The 22,995-nt window shown below is 39.8% G+C and overlaps 2 protein-coding genes across 6 annotated transcripts in view; both read right to left on the reverse strand.

Moving 5' to 3' along the window:
- Window positions 1-811: 811 nt before the first annotated feature.
- On the reverse strand, window positions 812-5,572 carry LOC137595208 (ubiquitin-conjugating enzyme E2 J2). The gene is made up of 7 exons (XM_068315134.1): window positions 5,433-5,572; window positions 4,016-4,146; window positions 3,631-3,671; window positions 3,376-3,478; window positions 3,134-3,272; window positions 2,963-3,043; window positions 812-2,870 (listed from the first exon to the last, which is right to left on the reverse strand). Exons 2-7 carry the CDS (start codon window positions 4,144-4,146, stop codon window positions 2,580-2,582), a joined length of 786 nt encoding a protein of 261 aa, XP_068171235.1. The 5' UTR covers window positions 5,433-5,572; the 3' UTR covers window positions 812-2,579.
- Window positions 5,573-6,061: 489 nt separating this feature from the next.
- Window positions 6,062-22,995, reverse strand: part of LOC137594820 (arf-GAP with coiled-coil, ANK repeat and PH domain-containing protein 3-like) — a 48,858-nt gene continuing 31,924 nt past the window's right edge. The window contains exons 6-25 of one of the 5 annotated variants that reach the window (XM_068314368.1): window positions 22,517-22,700; window positions 22,355-22,399; window positions 22,133-22,228; window positions 21,622-21,696; window positions 20,046-20,057; window positions 16,247-16,359; window positions 15,787-15,838; window positions 14,933-15,033; window positions 14,651-14,762; window positions 14,324-14,556; window positions 14,149-14,218; window positions 13,898-13,992; window positions 13,467-13,687; window positions 13,286-13,378; window positions 13,007-13,099; window positions 12,391-12,614; window positions 11,985-12,094; window positions 11,575-11,685; window positions 10,722-10,783; window positions 6,062-6,894 (exon numbers count right to left, since the gene is read on the reverse strand). In XM_068314368.1, coding sequence (XP_068170469.1) covers window positions 6,782-6,894; window positions 10,722-10,783; window positions 11,575-11,685; window positions 11,985-12,094; window positions 12,391-12,614; window positions 13,007-13,099; window positions 13,286-13,378; window positions 13,467-13,687; window positions 13,898-13,992; window positions 14,149-14,218; window positions 14,324-14,556; window positions 14,651-14,762; window positions 14,933-15,033; window positions 15,787-15,838; window positions 16,247-16,359; window positions 20,046-20,057; window positions 21,622-21,696; window positions 22,133-22,228; window positions 22,355-22,399; window positions 22,517-22,700 — 2,215 coding nt within the window. In that variant the 3' untranslated portion in view covers window positions 6,062-6,781. Of the gene's footprint in view, window positions 7,630-8,229; window positions 10,784-11,574; window positions 11,686-11,984; window positions 12,095-12,390; window positions 12,615-13,006; window positions 13,108-13,284; window positions 13,379-13,466; window positions 13,688-13,897; window positions 13,993-14,148; window positions 14,219-14,323; window positions 14,557-14,650; window positions 14,763-14,932; window positions 15,034-15,786; window positions 15,839-16,246; window positions 16,360-20,045; window positions 20,058-21,621; window positions 21,697-22,132; window positions 22,229-22,354; window positions 22,400-22,516; window positions 22,701-22,995 lie in introns of those variants that run through there. The other 4 variants (XM_068314367.1, XM_068314366.1, XM_068314370.1 and 1 more) reach the window with 4 other exon arrangements.

Here is a 22,995-nt window from a genome sequence, read left to right on the forward strand (position 1 = left end):
TTTGTGAAACGGACCTCTGGACACGACCCGTCTCACACTCAATGCCAGCTTGGATTGGTTTTAGAACTATGACATCAATCTGGACAAACACCTCAGATGAAGGAATGAATGAGCAGACAGATCATAGGCATCTGAAAAGTATGGGGGTGTTATGATTTTAACAAGTTTGTATTTTATAGTTTTCAATGCAGTCATGGAACAAAAATTCTTCAAATGACAGTAGACACACACACACACACACACACACACACACACACACACACACACACACACACACACACACACACACACAAATTCCTTCTTTGTAGGGTCAGACTTGACAACTCAAATTTCGTAATTTTCCAACAGAATCAGATAAAATGAAGGTTTTCTAAAATGCCTTGCCAAGCAAGGAAATTTATTTGCATTTACTATGAAAACATACAATGTCACACAAGATTAACTGAAGCATGGAAATTTGGGCGTTTTCTGTAGTTAGGCAAACACACTCTTATCAGCAGTTTGTCTTTTTTAAAGATGCTGCCAAGAAAAGAGCAATAAAGATGCAAATCATCTTTTTTTTTTTTTTCAGGTGAAACATTAGATACACAGTAGAACCATCTTCACTACCTGCAAAACAACACAACGGTAAATTATTAGCAAATCTGTGCGCCTGAAACACAGCCTGCCTTTTAGTTTGCAAACCTGATAAGCAAACACTAGACTTTGAGGCTGTCTATAAATAGGAAGGATGAAACACAAGCTGAATTTATAAAAAATTTAAATTTGGAAAAAAACCCCCCAACAAAATCAATATTAAGATTAAAACCAGTTGTTTTTTTTTTGTGAGTTCTAAATTGGACCAATAAAGTTTGACAGTATATTTGTTAGCTAAGCCAATTATCAAAGTGCAGTTCAATTTACTTTTTGGCAGACATTCGGTACACTTGTTGGCTCATGGGTTGCCAGGAGGGAATGTCTGGACTTGTACCAAAAGATCTCAAGGTAGTGCTTTTTGTTTTCCCCAAGGAGACACACACATGAATCCACTTTCCGATGCTCGGCTGTCGAAAGACAACGTTCTTCTGAATTTGCTCAACCTGTGATGGATCATCTGCTTCGGTGTAGAAATTAGACTCTAATAATGAGTTACAGTATTACTGTAGGCAAATGTCATTCTTCATTTCCAACATTTGTGGGTGCTGTTTTTAATCATTCTTTACACTTTACAAGTTTGTTTTCACACGTCTTCTCATGGAAACTTGTCACTGGGTGTCAGTGATCTCAAACAATTTTCACAGATAATAAACCTATCTACCACCCTTTCATGTTGCTTGACATTGTCCAGGATGTGGTGATGGGGACATACGATGTACAAACGTACAAACGAATGCCCTTCATGCTGTAGTTCAACACGTGTGTGTGTGTCTGTGTGTGTGTGTGTGGAGAAACAGAAGCACGGCTCTTTTCAGACGTGCTGCTTGGCTCAAATCACGTCGCTTTCTGAGAGCCTCGACAGGTTAAGATAGGTAACCATGGTAACCCATGGAAATGTGAACAAAATAAAAACAAAAGTTACAAGGTGAAGCCTGATACTTACAGTATTCAAGTGTTACAGACAAGCTACCTTGGCCACTGTCTGTCATGTTGTTGCTGTTGCCATGACAACTCCATTCTGCCACTGAACTAACAATATTAAGTGCTTGCATCCAATAATATTTCCCTACGAATAGTACATATTTAACATAAGATTGATTTGGTGATTGATTGTAAGATTCCAGAGAAATTCCAGAGACTATGTCAACACTCTAAGTGGTTTGGAACTCTCAGACTGCTATGTTTTTAGAACCTTTTCCTAAGAACACAACCAAACCTGACACAAGGAAGGTGGAAGTAGAGGATTTGGTTCTTGAACTGCAGCTGCAGGTTGATGAAACCTGATGCAGTAAAAAAAGTGTCAAAAACAGTTGAAATTTGCTTCAAACACACATTTATAAAGCAGAACCACAGGAATGATTTCTGTAGCACTCATTGTCTCGTGAATGAAAGCATCTAGCACTGAAACAGTGTAAGGTCCCACCCTGAGGTGTCCAGGATTTTATAACTGACAATGAAAAGGGAAATTGTTTTTGTAGTAGGACTTGGGACCGGGGAATTTAACAGGCTCGTCAGTCCAGCAGAACAACAGTGCATTTTTTCCCTGTCTCATTTAAGCTTATTTCTGTTGTGCCCATCCACCAACATGGTGCAACAAATGCTAATAAGTTCTACACCCTTTAACAATCCATGAGCCAAGTTTGTTCCTACTGCTGCCACAAACGACTGAAGCAGAGTGGATCGCAACCATTTTAAGAAACCCCTCCTGCCCCCCAGCCCTGCTGCCACTCCCACCCACTCCCCCACCTCCTCTCAACTCTTCCTAGGTGGGTTGGCTTTTAGTTTCCATCTTTCAAAGTCCTTAGTGGTGGTGGTGGTGGTGGTAATGGAGGGGTTTAACCCAGGATTGAACATCCCTCCCCCACGTAATGTGTTTATAGAATGTGGAGTCCACTAGCTGGCTCACCTGCAGGGGGAGCGTTGCTCTACATCACCAGCACCTCTCACTCCTGGGCTATGCTCCTCAGCACATACTTGACTGTGTAGGCAAACGCCGCAAAGCCTACAATCACAAACAGGTTGGCTAGAGCCCCGCCTAAAAGTCCATGATTGCGATTGGCCTGCTGTAGACCAGGAGCGGGGTTGGCACCCTCAAGTGGGATAGGACCTCCATTGAGGGCGGGGAGGCCATAGTGGGCGTGGTGAGGGTCACCATCAGGCACCACGTCGGGTAAGGGGAGGGGCTGCATGCGGGCGCTCAACTCCTCTTGAGCTTTTTGTTTCTGTTTAATCTCCTGGTGGAGGGAATGAGACAAAATGATCCACATTAGACCAAAAATAAAAAAAGAGCAACGGACGAGAAGCTACCAGACATCAGAAGACTTACATCGACTACGTCAGGAAACAGCTCGCAAAACACCTCGTCCTTGAGATTAAAGACCAGACTTTGGGCTGACAGCTGTCTTTTCTGGAGAAAGCAGAGTAAATAAATAACTAAATAATGTCCATCACATATCTGGGAGACTACAGATCACTTATGTTAGATATTTGTGCTCACTGTATAGTCAGAGGTCTCGATGCTGCCAAGGGTGGGGCCTTTCTCCACCATAAAGCTAAGCAGACCTGTGAGGATGGTAGAAACTGACCACGCTGGGTTCCACGTGTCTGGATGGAAGTCTGTGATGGACAAACATAACCTGAGAAAAAAAACAGGTCATGTTATGTGAAAGCTCTACACCAATGACCCAAGATTTTTCAGAAATTTTAGTTGGAATCTCTAATGAGAAACATAATTCTCACCTTGTGTTACACTTAAATCTCCCATTTGGTGTTATCATATAGATACTTGGTGGTTTAAAAGGAAATTCCCGGGGAAATATAAGTTTTCCATGATAATATCCTCCTATAGAAAAGATTGACAAGTTGGATTGTATCAACCAAAAATGGAATAGAATACAAAACAAAAAAATATATTCAAATATAAAACTTCCTTATAAACCAGGAAGCAGAATCTTCTAACAGGGTGTGTGCTAGATAGCTGTGGCAAGTTTTTACCTTCATATGGCGTTTTCTCAGGACCTCTGACGACATAGTGCCTGGAGGAGATGAGAAATATTTCTGACAGTAAACACTTTTGAATCAACATTTTTTTTCCATTCACGTATCATCGGGCACATTGCAAAACTGGTACAAAACTACGTGAAAAACTAGACAATGGGAAGAGAAATAAATACACTTCTCCGTTCTAACTGACAGGAAAACGCACAGGTATAAAGTGTCCTGAGGGCACGGATACAATAAGTCATTATGGTTACACCTGAATATCTGACCCATGACAGTGTGGGTCATTCCAGCCTTGTAGGCACGAAAGGTTTGTTTCCTGACTGGGCTGCAAACAAACAAACAAAGTGACCACTGAGGATAAGGACGGAGACCATACCATTCTAGGATGTTGGAGGGGAGAGGTTCTGCACAGATATAAGGCACAGGGTCTTTCTTTATCCTGAGGTAATCCTGCTTAAGTCGCTGAGTGGCTGTGGTCGGCGCTCTCTTATTCCCGTTATTGTTCATCTGTGGAAAGAGATGACAAATTATCTCTCTCAAATTATGTTACAGTTTAAGAACTGCTTTAAACAGTCTCAGAGCTTGACCTCAATGAAAACTGATGACTGCAGGTGATCTTGATCTTTTTAAACAAATATAGTGTCATTCTGAAGAGTAATCCAATATGGAGTGAGAGGTTTGAAAAATTATGCTGTACTGCAACTGTTAATTGAGATATAATCACATTTAAATGCCTTAGTTGGCATATAGAAATGTATAAGTTAGAAGATGCCGTTCAATGTATAACCTATGCAAAAAAATAGTTGCAAAAGCAGTTAATTTACAATAATACCAAACAGACAAGAAACAAAATATCACATTAGAAGCAAGAGGCTTTAAAAGGGCTCATGATTAGCTATTTGCACTTCAATACAACATAAACAATTTATAATGAATTAATAATTTGGTGCAGACACCTGAACCAGAAACGTATTGCTGTGACATAACCCACTGGCTCACTGCCCGCCAGTCTCACATTAAATATTTTCCTTGTGATTTATGTGGCTCTTTATTTACGTGTGATTTAAATGAACATGCTATTGAACAATACTGTACAGATTGATGTGCCGTGTGTAGCTACGTATAAAAGTGAAAGCAAAAGATGAAGCATTAAGTACAAACTTAAAATGGAAATAAAACTAGCTTGACACTACATTAGGTAAAGACTTTCTATGTACCTCACATTGTCGTCCCGCCTTAATGAACTCAACATCACTGTCAAACCTGCATCTCTGCCTCCTGATAACCATCATGTGGCTAACAGCTGACAGCACAAAGCTAGCCCGTGTATTGTAACGTTAGCGTCCAAATGATGGCACTGCACTTCCTAACAGATGCCAGGCTGATCGGTGTGGAGCCAAATGTTACACGGAAAAAATCCTCTTCTTTGCAAGCCATGTTAAGTTATAATTACATCTCTAACTAGCCAACCTGATCACTTAGTTAGCTCCAAGTCACCTACTCAGCCGCTGACAGTAACATAAACAAGGTGTAGACCACCTTGAAGCTGCAGATTGAAATCGTCGGTGTCTGATGGCTTAAAACGAACCACTGCATAACAATACATGATGTCTAAATAGCTAACGCTAGCAGGGCGAGCTGTGTGGAACTACGTTAATATGTTCGCAGCTAAATGCTAACATTAGCTAACTTGGGCCAAGGCAATGTTTAGCTCAACACCGTCAGCGCTACCACTTGTGACAATAACGAAAGCAGAAACAAAAATATCTAAAAGCCGCCTAATAAACACATACCTTTCCAAAGACCACAGTGGAAGCAAGTATTCGTGACCGGACACGAAACACGGCTGTTGTTTCGGCAGCCAGTCCCCAGACCGATTAGACGATGGCACCGACTTAGCTTTAGGTAATTTACCGTCAGCAGCAGGAAAAACTCTTGCTTCCGGTTTACTTCTTCGTTGGTGTTAAACCGGCTGAAATATTGCCTAGAACGTACATTACCGCCACTATATGTAATTTACAACCCTAATACCCTATTATTCTCTATCATAATATGAACAGAAATTTGTCACTAGTGGAAAATAAGTATCTGTGCTCGCATCACAGAGTAGAGGGATAAGAGTGGATTTATCAATCTTGAGTCTAGGTTGATGTTTGGTATATATTTGTGCAGATGCACCATTGCTATTTCACTGACCTGGTGACAAGTAAGGTGATGCATCCTGCGTTCCAGTCACATTATCATGGTCATCGTGCCCTATTTCTGACATTCATCAAGCTATTTTGTTAATAACACGAGTATTCTTCAAAAACGATCCTCTGGTCCATATCTAAAAGATGACAAACCCACATAAAACTTGTTGACACATTTTTTTTTTTTAAAGATTAAAAAAATACAAATTCAAAAAAATATTCACTGGGGATGTTTATTTTAAACTGTTTTATTTGTGATAAACTGCATACAATTTAAAATCATTCAATGTGATCTTTGACAGTGAAAAACTAAAATTCAAAACATTAACGCGGCACTTCACTGAGTCAAAACATCAAGTATAACTAGCCCACCGTAAAGAGTGCAATTAACACCATGGAGATATTTGCATTTTTCTATGGAGGAAGCTAGACATTATCTAAAAATTAATCCAGATGATATTATCAAGGTTATTTCAGGTTTAACTTTGAGATTATATGGGAACTCCAACAAAATAATCTTCTGAATTGTTGTATTAATTGAGTTCAATTTCTGACCTTTTGGAGGCATCTCGACCAACATATGAGTGAAATTCTTAGCCTCTGCTACATCATTTTGGAGAATTCTTTTTATACATGAGTGAAAACTCCTAAGTGTTTAACGCAACCTGATGCTTCTTCATTGCCATTACCAAAACTGGTGTCACTTCAGCAGAAATAACATCTGTGCAAAATAATTGCTTGACCTACAGCTGATTTAACTTTTTGACAAGAGTAAGGTCTTTCATATTAACCTAAATGTCCAAACATATATTTACACTAGCAATTGTGAATAAGTCTTGTGCTGAGGCCATTGGCTTGTGCTTGCAGTGTTGACCCTATGGAATCAGAAATTGCTTTATAAAGTCATGTGGCCTCCTCTCTGACTACTGGAAAAATAAAGCAGTCATTGGTCACTGTGGCTTCTTGCAGTAGCTGAAGTGTGTGCTCCTTCTCCTCAACTTCTCGGGCTGGAGAGACGCAAGGAGAGAAAACTCGCGAAAGACATCAACACTGGAGACATGATCTGCAAAAGGGGACATTAAGGTCAAGCTAGAGATTGTCCCATGGTAGAACTCTGTTAAGACTGCAGTGACAATCCTTTTTTGCAACTTTAACATCAGTTGTTAACTTTAGTTAAAGTTACAAAACACAACAAATGTTTTTCACGTCTTAATCCATTGAAAATCAGCTCACACTTTACTGCTCGCTAAGAAAGAAGAATTGTCAAACATGACACAACAAAGTCCCAAAAGTATAAAGACGATGGGAAGCTCCTGAGTTTTTTTTTATTGACATCGGGATATTTTTAACTCATTTTGTTTGAGAGCATAATTTATTATCCTTGTTTATCTTCCTTCACAAACCGTCCATTCATTACAGAGCCAAGACTCCTGTATTCATTCGCTTTGATATTCTAATCACATCACATCAATAGAAGTATTACTTACCCTTTCTATGTGCCCTACTAATTGTAATTGCTGGTCATATTTTTCCTGAGGACACAATCATCCTTTTTTCTTCTGAATGCCTCATTGTTCACAAGGGATCACAAAAATTTGCAAACATTAAGACAGCACCGCCTCTTTTCCCAGAATGTGTGTGTGTGTGCGTGAGAGAAGGAGGAACAGATGTGGACACCCTAAACACCACCACCACAGCAGAGAAATCACATAATCACACTGATTCCCTAGTAAGACGGCCCAGAATGCTTCACTCACTCTATCCTTGGGTTTAATGCTCCTGCTGCGTGTGGCAACCCCTGTGGTAACAGAAGTAACGGTTGTCAGTGTTTATTTACTCAAGTGGACATGTGTTGTTTGCCTTAACTGTAAGGCGAAAAAGCATTAATGTATAAAATAGTTAGACATTTATGGCATGAGAGAACATTTTTTCAGTCGCTGTGTATTAATGCTCACATAAATGTTTTACACACTGGAGACACTGAATTATTCAAGAGCCGGTGTTTCTGCCCTCGACCAGAAAGTGAGAAACTATTTGAAAAAACGAAACCATAAGGACTAACGTGATCTTGAAACAATTAGTTGACACTTATCTGTCAGTGTGGAGATGTCCATGTGTACACCTTTAATATAGTTCTTATCATGAAGAAAATTGTTTTATTGCTTTGAATAAGCTGAATGTTGCCCAAAAGATTGTTATAGACCAAAAGACATCAATGGACATTCTCTCAACATCACAATATGTATCTACATTGCCACATTTCTTTGAATGAGTATTTGACTAAGGTAGTCCACAGAGCAACTTTTTTTTCCAAACATATTGCTGGGATGCTGAGAGAATGTTATGCAAAAAGAGATGAATAAGAAACCGACATGAGAGCAACAGGCAGGAAGCAGGGTTAGTTTTTTAATAGGTTCTCAGTTTTATTGTATGGGTTTTGTTTTTTTTCCCCCCTCAGTGTGTATGACAAGGAAGAAAGTATTCCAAAGATATCTAAATGTCAGAAGAACGCCTTCAGGTAGTGCAGAGCTGTGTTACACTTCTGTCTGACAGGTTGCTTTTTTGGGGGGGGGGAGAATAAAAAGACAAACGTAAAACAGGAAAGACAGGATTCATGATAGAATATTGAGAGGCAGGCAGTTGGTGTTTAGTTAAAATACACAAGTGTACTATATACATCATTTTTACTTTAAACAGCACCTGTAACCACTCCTATGTCAATACACACAATGGACACAACATTTAATACTTCCACATTGGGACAGGGCCCTTAACAGTTGGTCACAGTAGTGTTATATAACACCCTAGAGAGGTTCTACTTGCAGTACATTGAAATATTGCAGAATATCTCCTGCAGTATCAAAATCTCTCAGGTCTGTTACATTTCTGCAACCCCTTTTGAACATGTGAGTATACCAACAGTGTTTCTACCACTCTTTACAAAGCATGGTAAGACTATGCTGCATCTACTGGAACAAAAAAACAAGTGATATCATACAATGTCAGACACTTTCCCTTTAAAAAGTCTTTGGTTGAGGAAAAGAAACTAGAAAAATAATCAAAATCATAGAGAAAGTCACCACAGATTGCATGGATGGAAGAATGGCACAGAGGTGTAAAAAGAAACGCCCGAGGGGGTCACAGTGGTACATGCTTACTTCACAGGACTTTACGATGTGATCAAACCATAGAAAGATATTTATCATGCTCAGAATGCAAACAAAGTTAAACCTCCCAAAAACAGTTCTGGCAAAGCATGCGGAAGATGCCGAAAGCACTGAGCAGTGAAGAAAGCCAGGTATAAATGTACGTCTTCTGACCCCACACGTGTTAACTGTCTCAAAATCATTTGCTTAATCCTTTATTTCATCGCAGATATTCTAACATTATCATTAAATTGGAGGCGCCATGAGTCTCCTTACTTCTGTAGTGACTGAACAGAAGAACTGTGAAAACTGTATGATGGAAATTCGTTTTTACACACTCCTTCAAAGCAGACCTTGCTTTTCTGGTTCATTTGCACCTCAGCTTTCGCTTCCTTCTAACTAGTAATTGATGACTGTAATGAATAAAACTGTATATTTTAGTAATTTCAAACATAGGCTTGTAAAATCTCTGTCAGTCGTGTCATTGAATGCCAATAATGGGACACACAGCAACATAAGGCCATTCCAAAGGGAAAATGAACGCAGAATGTCTAACATAGAATACACAAGTCCTGTTACACTCCTTTCAGATTAAAATGACAATCATTAAGAAAAATGTAGAATAAACTGCATCTACAAATGCATTGCACTGGTCCTCTGGGGATTAAGCATAAATAAAATAGACAATAGTTAAAATATATAATGACTATACGTGAACAATCTAGGAAGATTGTTCGTACATGAAAATAACTAAATTATAATACTGTGGGTGGGAAAAGTGCAGTTTCCTTTATTCCTTTACACAATGTACCAAATATCATGTGATTAACTCTGTCTCTCCGTCTTCTTTAACACATGCACTCATTTACTCTCCCTTCCACTCGTTCACTCACTCATCATGTCACAAAATATCTTACAAAGCAAGCAAGGGCCTTTTCTCCACGGGCCCATCAGTATTTTTGTCACAGTTTTACATTAATTTCAGTCCTGACCACTTTAATACACAGTAAACAGGACCGTCCACCCAACTGCAGCACGCCAACTCCTCAGTCGCTTTAAATAATGGAACATATACCATGTTCTTCACCTCATGCCACAGCACATAGTTCAAAAATTACCCTTATAACTTTTAAATATGTATATTTACATCTCTGACTAAGAAGAATGGGATGTAACACCGATGTTCTGGAGGGATATAGTGTAAGGGGGTTGATGCAGTGAAATCTGAGGTAAGAGCTGTTACCCATCCATAAACTGCCAACCCTCAAACAAGAGGTACACCACAGTATGATAAGTTAGAGGATAACCCTGGAAACACCAGAAAGCAGATGTCAGAGATGTGCAGCTAGGATAGCATGAGTGGTGCTGAGTAATGGCAAGAAGAGACATGGTGGTGATGCAGAAAACACATTGTGTCAGTACAGTTAAAGGTCCATCAGGGGTACACCAGGGTTTCCCTACGACACACCCCAACCTTTGATCTCTCTCTGCAGAAGACCCCAAGAATCCCCATAAGCCTAGATCTACATGAGATGCGTGTGTGTGTTTGTGTGTTTATGAGAGAGAGAGAGAGAGAGAGAGCGAGAGCGAGAGAGCGAGAGAGAGAGAGAGAGAGAGAGAGAGAGAGAGAGAGAGAGAGAGAGAGAGATAGATGACCACTAGCATTCCTCTATCGTGAGGCAGATGAATTCCTGGATGCATTTTCTATACTGCTGTTCAGTGGGGCTGCTGCTGTGGTATTGACCTGGTTGACCCAAGGGAGGTTCAGCTTGTCGCATTTCCTCGTTCATCCGAGCTAGACGCAACCTGGATTTAAAAAGAAAACAGAAACACAATGATGAAAAATGAGAAGGAACACCTGTGGGAGCAGAAATGAGAGACAGGATCGAATAAACCAGGAGAAAATAAAGATATAAAGTGTGGTGTGTGTGGAAAGTTGGTAGGGGGTGGCAAGGTAGACAAACCCCTGGAGAAGAGGGTCGGACAGAATAAGATATTAAAAGATTAATTTGTAAAAATTCATCTGCTGTCATGATAGAAGCATTACTTAAATTCTTAAAATCCATTCTTAAATTAATCAAAAATCATTCTTTCACTTGTCAAAAGTACTTTGACAAAACAAGCTTTTTCTGCAGCAGTTAACCACATCTTAGTTCAAAGGTAGACTGAGTAAAATTATTCTGTCAAATATTTCTAAATATTTGATGTTATTGTGCAATCTTTAATGATGTTGTTTTTAGGTTTAATGCTTTAGTCGCACACGTGTGCATTCCATATTAGATGACATTAGAAACATTCGATTTTCTTGCTGTCTATAAGAAACACCCCCTACCCAACTCACAACAGCAGACAGTTCTTGGATCATAGCAGCCAATCAGTGATGAGCAACAAGTGACTGAAGTCAAGTGTCACTTGAGCTGGGACTTTTCATCTCAGGCAATGAGCAAATTTGTACTGACCTGTCACTGTCACTCAGTGCCTGAGCAATTTTTTTGCTCATCACACACTTCACTTTGTATGTAAACTTGTTACCAGCAATAAAAAAAAAAGAACAGCACCAGTGTGAATACAGCTTAAGTTGAATGAGGATCACTCACAGGGTGACGATGTCTGCATTTGCTGCTTGGACAGCGATGTTTAAGGGGTCGCGACCCTGCTCATCTACCTCTGTCTGTGACGCTCCTCTCTTCAGGAACAGACACACCTGACTGAACACAGCAGGATGGGCACAGGGAAAAGAGGAGAATGAGACACCAGCAGATACACAGTGAGACTTACATGAACAATACTGTCCACTGGGAATATATGGTATGCATGTGGGTTAAATACATTAGAGAGAAGATTAACTATTAATTGATTTGTATTCATGTTAATATATCATTTCCATCTATTCCGTGCTTTGGCAAATGTGATAAGACTCGTCTGGTGCTGAGAGCTTGTTTGTAAGAGTGTTATATCATGTGTCACCGCTTTGTTAGAAGATAATAATAGGCCTCTCATATCTTACCCAGTGTGTCCCAGGTAGGTCGCATGGTGCAGCGGACCTCTACCCCTCATGTCCCTCTGGTTCACATCGGCTCCATTCTGCAGCAGGAACTCACAAGCTATCAATGATCCCTGAGAGTCACACATGGAGAGAGGCGACTATTTCCATTAGAAGTCTGATTTATGGTATTTTCATATACTTAATATTTTAAATGTGGGACAGGTTTAACAAAGAATGCTTTCAGACACTTATCACTATGAATATTTATGACAGTGTTTGAGGTTCATTCTGGCACAGTTCGGAGATCATCTGTTTATAATTTTGACCCAGACCATCTCTATTATAATGGAATATTTGAACCGGTAATGAAATAAATGTAACATAACGTATACTACATTCCAGTCTAGTCCATTTCTACGTCTCTCACCCCGATCACAGCCTGTATGAGTGGAGTTTTGCCCTCTTCCTCCTCACATGCAGCATGTACATCAGCACCGTGTGCCAGTGCTTCTGCCATGAGAGATAAGTTGTGCAGATGTGAAGATCGGTGGAGTAGCGCCCCAGGGTGGAGCTCTCTCGGATCTTCAGGGTCAGAAGATACTTCCTGTTCGATTTCCACCTCACCACTGGAAGATTCCTCTGACTCCTCCTCTGAGGACAATGAGACAGGAAGTAGAAAACGATGAAAACAAATCAATTGAAAGTTCACCCTCTGAGGGTGACTGAAGATGACACAGAAAATATATGGTGGGATGATGATGCTAAATTAACTATTATTAAGGTGTTTTGCAATTGTTTCCGAAAAATTGTGACACACTCATATTTCAAAACTAACCACTTTGGATTGATTTGGAATTGACAGTCATATTTCTGATGTCAGAGCTAAATGGCAGCAGAATCATTCTCTGACAAACAAGGTGGAGAATGGAGAATGGAGAATCCTTATGGAGAATCCTTAATGAACAAAAACATACCATTTGAATATTTCTATAAAAAATATTCTCCACTATATTACAATAATCTGCTGTCAACACAAAACTTACCTTCCTCGGTGACGCTGTCCACCACTGACCCAAAAACTAGGATGTCTGTGCTGCCATCACTGCTTCCTCCCAGACCGCTGTCACTGCTCAGACCTGCAGGGCCAAAGATCGCCAAGCCACGGACACGTTAATGATTACCAAGCACAACTCATAAACAGCAACATCACTGAGTCGATGAAGAGAAAACATGGAAAACGCAGTATGAACTTCGGTTTCTGAGCTCTTTTCTCACAGTAGGGAGCTCTTTCGTGCATCTTATGATACTGTAAGTGGACTTACTGCGGGGACCAGAGCCAGTGTCAAAGTAAGAAAACAGAGAATCCAGCTCATCTGGGCAGAACAAGGAGTCCCGACGAAACTTTGCTGCAGCTACTGCAGATGGACATAAAAATATTTAGAAAATTTCAGTCAGGAATCCACAGTGTAGTAAATATACCGTATGTATTTATCTTCTATATACCTGCTGAGAGATTTGCTGGTGATGCGCCGCCTGGCTCGTAGCAGTGGTATTTCCTGCGGGCCTTGTTGGGGGCTCGAACTGAGCTGCTATGTCGCCGACACTTCTTCACTATCCAGGGCCGCGATTTTCTTTCCCCCTCCACCAACACCTCGCTCCCACTCATCTTCTTCAGGAAGCGCTTCTCCACATATTTAGACTTAATCCAGGCCTCTTTCTCCTGTCTGGTGGTAAAACCGACAATACTGCATGTACAGATAACTGAATGTTGCGTGGATTTAAATGTGCAGTAAAATCAGATAGAGGTAACTGACAAAGGGAGATTAGTGAACACACACATATTTATAACCTAACTGACTTCAGATTGGTTTTAAAAAATACACTGTAATTTTTTTTTCTCCTTGTAAAAGAATGAAAATGGAGAAAAGACAGACCTTGTGCTGGAGGGTCCAGGTTTTTTCACTCCTTGCTCTTCGCAGGTTCCCTCATAAATTTGATTGATCACAGTATTCCCCAATTCACACATCAACTAAACATAAAGACAGAGATGAGAAACAGAATTCTATCAAACAATAGAAGAAGTATAATTAAAATGTGTGAGGACATTAAAAATGGAGCTCTGGGAGAAGAAAGTGCAGCATTAAAAATTGAAGCTTTTGGAAAATATGTTCGAGGGGAGACACACCTTCAGTAATTCTGGCTCCCATGAGTCTAACGTCAATGAACGCACTTTAGAGCAATGAACACCTAAACTCCTGAAGGAAACAAGTGTAGAAAAAGATTTTTAAAAATTGACATGGAACATGAGTTCATAATCATCTTTCAAGATTTGAACACACAACTCTCTCTTATTATGTTACCTGTGGATTCCTGAGCACTCGATGCAGAGCAACACCCCCAAGTTGATGGAGGCCCAACAGGGAGCTGTTTGGCCGCAGTCACAGCACAGCTCATTTCCTGGAAGGCTCTGTACCCTCTGGAGGAGGCTCTCCCCACCACCACGAACACCCCTCTCAGCTCTGTCCCCTCTCTCTCTGTGTTCACTGGCAGAATCAATGCTGCTGGTGGAGGGTGAGGCGGTCCGGTCCAAACGCTGCAGAGGCAGGTGGAACATGCCAGAAATGCTAAAGCTACATGAGACTTTCCTGTATTTATTAGGTCACATGTCTTTGTGCTTGTGTTCATACCTCTATGTAATAATTGTCAGTGATATCTTTGTAAGCAGAGGCGATGCTCGCCTGGACAGCCTGGATCCATGCCTGCCGTAGCTTTTCAGACTCAGCTTGAAGCATACAGCTCCTACAGTTTTGTGGATGCAGTTATTTAATACCTGCATATAACTAATACCATGAAGCTACCTGTTATTTGGGTGATTAGCAAATGCCAAATATGAAGATACAAGAAAAACGCAAATGTTTTGTGGGGTTTAGTTTGGATAGAACTTGACCTCAGGGAACAAACATACTTACTTTGTGGGTGAAACCACCTCGAAGCAGAACCTCCTCTCATTATCTTCACATGGTTTGACGGAGCACAGCCTCAGGTCCTCCACCACCACCGTCAAAGAGTCCTGTCATGGACAGAGAGGAGTTTCACAAGGGGTGTGTACACGATGTTTAGCAAGTTCACAAAGCAGGTTATACTGATCATTAATAGAAAGGAAAGACAAGTCAGTTCATTCATTCTGCAAGCAAAAGTGATCCAAATGTGATTTTCATGTTGTCCACACGTGTTCACGGGAGAGGTTTCTTCCAGGGTAAAGAGAATAAATCACTTGGAATCTTATCTTTTCAATTCTAATTTGGACTATATTCATATCTGATTCTATGCATGCGTCTGTTTCCTGCAGCATGAGCAATCACACCAGAATTCATTTGTCTCTTCTCCCAGTCAGCGCTCCCACATCACCGATTTGTCAGCAATGACAGGATCGCAGAAAAAGGCAACTGGGATACGGGGTTAATTTAATGGATGAATGAGAAACTTCAAACTCTAAAAACCTGCAGGACCATTAACACACAGCAAAACATGCAAGAAATAAATACATGCTTCCCTATATTTTTGGTGTTTTGACATGAAATAGCACTCCAGTGACATTTTTCTTTATTTTTATCAGCATTTTGTAAATGTAATGTCGTAGTACAGACATGTTCACACTCAGCAGTCAAGACAATAACATCAGATTTGAGAAAAAAATGTGAATTAGGTCACTTTCAAACAGTGTGAATGTAATCTTATTCTCTATGAATATACAAATACGTGGAGTAACAACTCGAATCTGTCAACAAACCCTTGGCAACAGTGTATTTACAAAATTATGTACCTTGAGTTTCTTTTGGTAGACCAGCTGGCTGCTCTGTATTGAAAACCACCGTCTAGAATAGAGAAGAAGGCACTAAGTTAGTTTCTGAGATCATTCACATGTCTGCATCCTGAAATTTGCCCTGTACTGAAAAATAGTATTCATGAAAAGAATGAAAGAATTTTATAGAGGAGTATCTACTACCTCTGGAAAAAAATTAAGGCATGTAGAGAGCATTTTCTATCCATACAAAATGTTTTTTATTGCACAGTACTTAGAAAATAAAGTTTTTAGTTATAAGGCCCCTTCAGTAACAACATTTAGTGTTCAATAATTTCAAGTGAACACACACTGTAATAATTTATTTTATGATGGATTCCTTTTTAATAGTTAACAGGAATTTTTCCTGTTATCTTTGTCGAAAATCAAATTGTCTTTTGAGTTCCTCCATATCGTTCTCTGTCCTGACTTCTCTTCTTACCTGTTCCAGGTCTTGAACGCATTGCTAGCCCTCTTGAAGAGGTAGCCCTCCATGACCACACCATTAGGTGCATCCACATTGAATTCCAGCTTGGGGTCATCGTAAGAAAAGTCCTGTACAGCGAACATAAAGGTGCACATTATTGTCAATGCTAGTTCCTGGATCCCTCTCTGTTTATCACTGCATTTAAAAAACATTGGATGTAGTATTTCTATTCTAACTCAGTGGCCATCATCAAAACCCATGGCCATCATCCTTTCATTTCTTTACACCAAAGCCTGTTTCATTATGGCTCTTGTTCACATCTCCTTCTTGAGGCATTACTCGTCATGAAACCAGTCCATAATGGCCACAAAGATCTCTTCCTGTCTGTCTTTCGAGTGAATCCCCAAAGTGTAAAGGTCCACCTTCACATAACAGGGGTAAACAGAGATAGTGTTTTATCAGTAGCTGACATGAGAACGCTGATGAACGATTCGTCTGTTAGGGACACATTATCTTTCTATAATGCATTCCTCAGGTAAAGTAATCGTGTTGACACCAGCCATCTGTTCATGTGTTTACCTGTCAGATACTTCAATTCTTCAGCGCTCTATCTACGCTTCTGTCCTCTGAACTGTTTCTTTCTGCACACATTTTGAAAAGCATTCAAAGTCAAACGCCACCTGGTTAGCGTGCAATAAAGTACAAGGACACAGATTTCAGGACGGTGAGGATGAGGTTCGGTTTCACTCGACTCCAACGAGTGAAACCGTGTTATCATCAACGTAAGGCTCTTTGTTTACAGTAACCAGGTGATTGTATTCATCTTTACAAATGACCAAATCACATTCATGCTAACAAACGTTAACTTATGGTAATGTTGCTACATTATGATCGTCTTAACTACTTTGATTAGATCAATGAGAATGGTGAATACAGAAGCAGCAATGTGCGGTGTAGAAAAATACATTTATTGATGTAATATTTTGTTAAATTTTATGGATGTTCAGCCTGTGCAAAACAAAAACACGAAGGGATTTTAAATGGCATCCATTCTACTGATTGGTTAACACACACACACACGCACACGCGCACACGCGCACACACACACACACACACACACACACACACACACACACACACACACACACACACACACACCAACCTTTTGTTGAATGTGGCTAAATCATGAAAGAAAAAAAACTCAAAGGCAAAAGTACAGCCGGGCCCATTTTACAGGGGAATGGGCCAGATTGAGGTAAAACAACTCCAAGAGATTTAAGATTAAAAAACAATATAGTAAATCTTATTTAGGTGATAAAACGCATATTTGCAAAAGTAACAAATGTCAAAGTCTGACATATTCTATAGACTTTTGAAAGATGTCCGATCTTGGATGGAATATGTGAAGATTCTGTCATCGAGGTGATGGTAGCTCCTTATGCTGAATAATGTCAAGTGGAATTATAAGAAAACTTGAACTGAGGACGACTCCTGGGACACATCTTCAAGTTTTTCCAGTTAACTTGATCCAACACAACACACAAAATAAATATTTGCGTTACTAATCATTTCTAGATGCTAAATTCGATTTAATTACCTATATTTGTGGGAAATGGACAGACAATCGTTTTTGCAAAAAAAAAAAAAAAACGACACCAGACTAACGATAAAAAAAAAGAAAGAAAAGAAATGCCGCTCCTCACCAGTGAACAGTCCAGCCGGCCCAAAACCATCGTCTTCATCTCCAACAACATGCCAGACTCCTGCTAAATAACTTTAACACTGAATTTAAAACTACAACAATTATAATCCTCCGCAGAAACGGACAAGCATCGTCAGGATCCTCCACAGGTTTGCTGGGATTAACAGAGACTCACGCGAGCATCCCGCACGAGCCTCATTCAGACATCCGCGGCTCGTGACATTCCTCCGCTCAGCACCACCTGCAGCGCGAGTCTGGCACGAGCGCTCATTAGCATACAGCTGTCACAGTGGCCTCGTGCCCCGCTGACCTCTTGGCGGCAGCCAGGGATCAAACGTTTCCCTTCAGAGCAGCGCTCGTCCCCGATGGAAGACAGGGTTCGTCCCCGATAAAAGGCGCTCCATCTGTCCGCCGCCCTCACCGCTGTGTCTGCCTAATCAGGCCGACATTATCGCTCCCCAAGCACCGGCCCGGAGCCTCCCACCGTAAATCAACCAGGACCATGTTATGTTTCGAAGAGTGTCCATAAAAAAAAAAAAAAAAATCTACCTCTAAACCAGAAGTCCGCCATATTGTAAAGCAGAATGCATCTTCCTTTACTAAAATAGCTGTTTAAGTTTCTTTAATTTTTAGTGTAAATGATCAAGAATAGAAGATTGAAAGTATAATTAAAAGCATTAAAGTACAATCAGAATTTGACTCTTTCTCCACGATGCAGTAGTTATTGATTATTTTGGATTAATGAACTGATTGTATGGAATTCTACTTCTGTTTTTTTCTACGTACAGTATTATCTTATTTACAATTGCTGAACTTACGCATTGTTTAAAATGCGAGAAACTTTGTAATACTGTATGATACTCCCTTACACGCTCCTTTGCTCTCTTCCTCCATCACTCTAGTTTTGTGTGCCGGTTTTCTCACTGTCTCCCTCTCTTTACCTACTTGAATTAACAAGTTGCCAAATGCTGCAACATTGGAGGAGGGAGCCAAAGCGACAGTCCCTCAGGAGCAACAATAAAGCCCTGCACACATAAAAGACTGTCAAAGAAAAGAGAGTAGAGACAGAGGGACTGAAGAGTGATATCTAGCTGGTGGTGATGGATTTACCAAAGAGAAAGGTAAAGTATCAATACTTTATTGGATTCAAACAATATTTCCATTATTATAATATGTGAGAGAGGAATGAAAGAACAATGTGCTTGAGAAGTTAGACTTAGACTAGTGTATGGGTGCCTCCAAGCATGGGAGAAAAAGTAGAAAAATCATGAACTATGACTAAAGATAAAAGACAACATCAAACAAGAAAAAGACGCTCACAGGACTTGTAAAAAATAGATCCTGAGATGAGCATCACATGTCAAAACCATTTAACAACCAACAAACTGAAAAAGCCAATGCTGGTGTGGACAATATTGTGTCTGTCCTGGAACGTCAGAAACAGACAGCCCATTCATTCCAGCAGCAGGGGCCAGAATGTGATTACCATAAAACATACTGTATATAAATCACAGGGCATACCTCCACCAACACCATTGTTACTTTTCCGCTTTGATTAGTCTGCTATTACTGTATTGTTTGTTGTGTTAGCAAAGTGACTCAAAAAAAGGCCCTATGTCACATAGCAGAAAGCAGAAAGACGAGAAGTGAACCAGATTCTGGATCTGTAGCTGGATGTGTTTAGATCCACTCCAACACAAAATATCATCATAATGCTAAGGCATCTTACAAAGAAACAAACAAATAAACAAACAAAATAACAAATATGTTTCCTCCAATTCATGTTGGGGAGGGAAAGAAACTTTTTTTGGGGGGGTATTTCTAAATTGCACATTGTGCACTAACATGCACACACGCACACACACATTTAAAGATAAGTTGTGATAAAAGGAAACCAGACATTCTTTACTGACACGTATCAGATAAACACCATGAGACCTGGCTATGTTTCTACTGGAACGCTACAGTATTGGCACAGGTTTCAGATCTCACATCTGAAACCTATGCCACTATTCAAAATAGCATCTTTCGAACAGTATCAGACATGCGATGTGCAGCTCAAAGATCAATATAAATTCTAAGGATGGAACAGAAGTGAAAAAAAAAATTCACCTGCATCAGAGTCTGGAGCAGCAACATGGTCAGGTGAAAATCAGATGAGGAGACAGGAAGAGATAATTGTTAGTACGAGATCTCCACCAACTGATTTTCAGGCAACAGAGTGTATTACCAATATTAAAACACTAGTAGGAAAATATATTAATATAAAACAACATATGCAAATCAACATTAGTGAGTAAGAGGGTTTTTCACACAGGCTCTGACCAACTTATTATAATTGAGGCATGCATGATTATAGATAGATTAATACAGTTTTACATGATTATTAAATCAGCCAACCTCTAAATTATAACTAGCCAAGGGGAGCATCCATTTACAATCCTTTAGAAGTAACAACAAGATTGTTTTATGATTGCTGAAATGGTGCATCAAAAAGGCATTAACATGATCTTAAGTGTAGTCTTAAAGCATTAGGAATTAATTATTATACACTATCCACATCCCATAATGCCCAATAGATGTGTCCCTTACAGAATATAAAGTCAAGCAGCATGATTCAGAGGTTGGCTGTCAGATTAAAGATGAAGAGCTGCTGAAAGGTCTTTAGGTCAGACACAAAGATGTCTGCTGTGTCCTGGCAGGAAGCCTTTACTTGGCAGCAAAATCGATCAGATGGAAGGGCTGAAGTCAGGCTGAATAACAACCATGTTTTTGGCATCTCTTCAGGTAACAGATGGATGAATGCATGCATCTGTTCCTGAGCAAGACTCATGAGCTGAGTGAGGAGTTTATTCAGCACAGTGACCCATAAAACAAATATGTCACAGTATCTTTCTGACCTCAAGCATTTAGCTGTAGCCAACAACAACAATAAAAAAAAAAACTAAATAAATAATCTTATTATTCATTTAACATTTATTTTTGTGGTGGTGAATTTGAAAATCGAAGGAACTTTGAAGGTAAGTTCAGTCACAAAATATCAATGCAAAAATAATTCCACAGTCTTGCAAAAAGTCTTTGTTAAGCCTTTGATGATTCAGTTTTTGTTATGAAAGAACCATTTTATATCCTAGACGGATACAAAAATACTTTTTTAGGCTCCAGGATTTCAAGTGAGAATCTTAAAATGAGCCAAATGCTTCACGATAAGTGAGACTGAGTGAAGTTTATGAGAAGAAAATCTAGCTCACAAACCTAGGAAAAATATTATTTCTCTGAACAGCAGATAAATTCATGAAAAGAGGGACCTGTTATTTGAGGCAAACTTATACACAAGAATATTGTGATGTCTTCAACAAAAATCTAAATTTGAAAAAAAGCAAATTTAAGTTTTAAAAAATATAATTAATCATCACCTTCATACATTTCAAGGACATTTTTCAAAATTTTAGTTTCAGGTCATTAATGTCAGTACTATCAGTAGTAAATGTAATTTAAAATCAAATAAAAATACACTCAGATGTTTTAAATCTGTAACTTCTGCATGTTTCAACCAAAAGACCAGCGCAGTGAGTCTGGACTGCTAGAACTGCTGCATGTAGGCACGAGGCGAGAAAAGACAAGGGGGGAGGAGAGACAGTGTGTTTAGGCAGGAACAGGAACAGGAAGATCTGTGTTACTGTCTCACCCTTTGCTGGATGAGGGCGTGTTTGTGCTCCAACTCCCTCTTCTCCATGGCCGAGTCGATGACCAGCTGGTCCAGCTGCACGGATGAAGTGACAGAAAGCAGAGACAGTCAGACTAAAGCCAAGAGAGAACAGCAACATAAACAGACAGGCTGTGTACACAGATTAAATACTGATGTTAGTCCACCATTGGTTTATGCATTAAAACTCAGATCAGTCTAATGTTTTACTATCACTCAAAGTTATCAAATAACACAAACTGTGTGTGTGCGTGTGTGCGTGTGTGTGTCTGTGTGTGTGTGCATATTTTTTCGTGATGAGAAATAAAGTATCAAGAAAGAAAGACAGAATGCATCAAGACATTTAATGACACATCAAAGAAATTGTTAGGGTAAATATGAGCAACAGTGCACACCTGTATGTATGTGTGTATGCGTCTGTGGGTACACGTGTATTTGCTGGTTTTAGCATGAATTAAAAGCATATGATTTGGCTGCGTGAGTTTAGTATTACTTGCGCAGCCAGTTTTTTCATGTATGGATCGATCTCGTTCAGGATGTTAAAGCCTTGCTGGAAAAGAGTGTATTGGGCACGCATGAAGGACAGCATCTGCAGGAAACACAGTGGGACAGGGAGCGTTCTGTTACATCTCAGGGACCACACACATTCAAATTTCCACAACCCACACTATCATGATGAGATCTAAAAGAGACACAATGTGTTTGGGCTACTCACTGCATCCAGGATTTCAAACTTCTTCTTTGCTTGAAGGACGTTAATCTACCAAAAATCGAGAAAAACGTACAATATAAAGTTTAGATTTTAGGCTGCATGATACCATTTTACACCTTTTAAAACCAGTTTTAAGTGTTTCCCAGCAGAATTTGTGTGTTTCACCTGTAGCACATAGTCTAGGGCCAGATGTCTGAAGGCTTTGCGGCTGAGGATGAGGGCTTGTGTGGCCTCTTCGGCCTCATGCACCTTGTTCCTCGGGGCCTGGGCATTTTTCACTTGGGCCAGTTCCATGTCCTCACGTACCCGGTCAAACTGCTTCTTGGTGTCCTTGAATTTACGCACATCTCTGAGGGTATTGGAAAAGACGGACTCAGTTTAACTCATGGCGGTCTCTTAGTGTGAAGTGCATTATTACATCATTACTGGGTATTTGTAAAAATGGTTAACAATCCTATTATACAAACACTTAATAAACATAAAAATAAAGAAATAAATCCAAATGTAGATATAATATATAAGTAACAACATTTAAAATGTATTTCATTAATATATAAAATTATCTTATAGACATTCATCCATCTTCTTGTAGACCAGATGATTGCAATAATCTTGTCTTCAGCCACTTATTTGGCTTGCAGGTC

This window comes from Antennarius striatus, chromosome 5, assembly GCF_040054535.1.
Source record: "Antennarius striatus isolate MH-2024 chromosome 5, ASM4005453v1, whole genome shotgun sequence".
Classification (NCBI taxonomy): domain Eukaryota; kingdom Metazoa; phylum Chordata; class Actinopteri; order Lophiiformes; family Antennariidae; genus Antennarius; species Antennarius striatus.

Excerpts from the sequence above, each read along its gene's own strand:
- LOC137595208 (XM_068315134.1), bottom strand. The coding sequence starts at position 4,146 with ATGAACAATAACGGGAATAAGAGAGCGCCGACCACAGCCACTCAGCGA. Across the intron at positions 3,672-4,015 it reads CCCTCCAACATCCTAGAATG|GCACTATGTCGTCAGAGGTC; the intron begins GTATGGTCTCCG and ends CATCTCCTCCAG. Across the intron at positions 3,479-3,630 it reads TGAGAAAACGCCATATGAAG|GAGGATATTATCATGGAAAA; the intron begins GTAAAAACTTGC and ends TCTTTTCTATAG.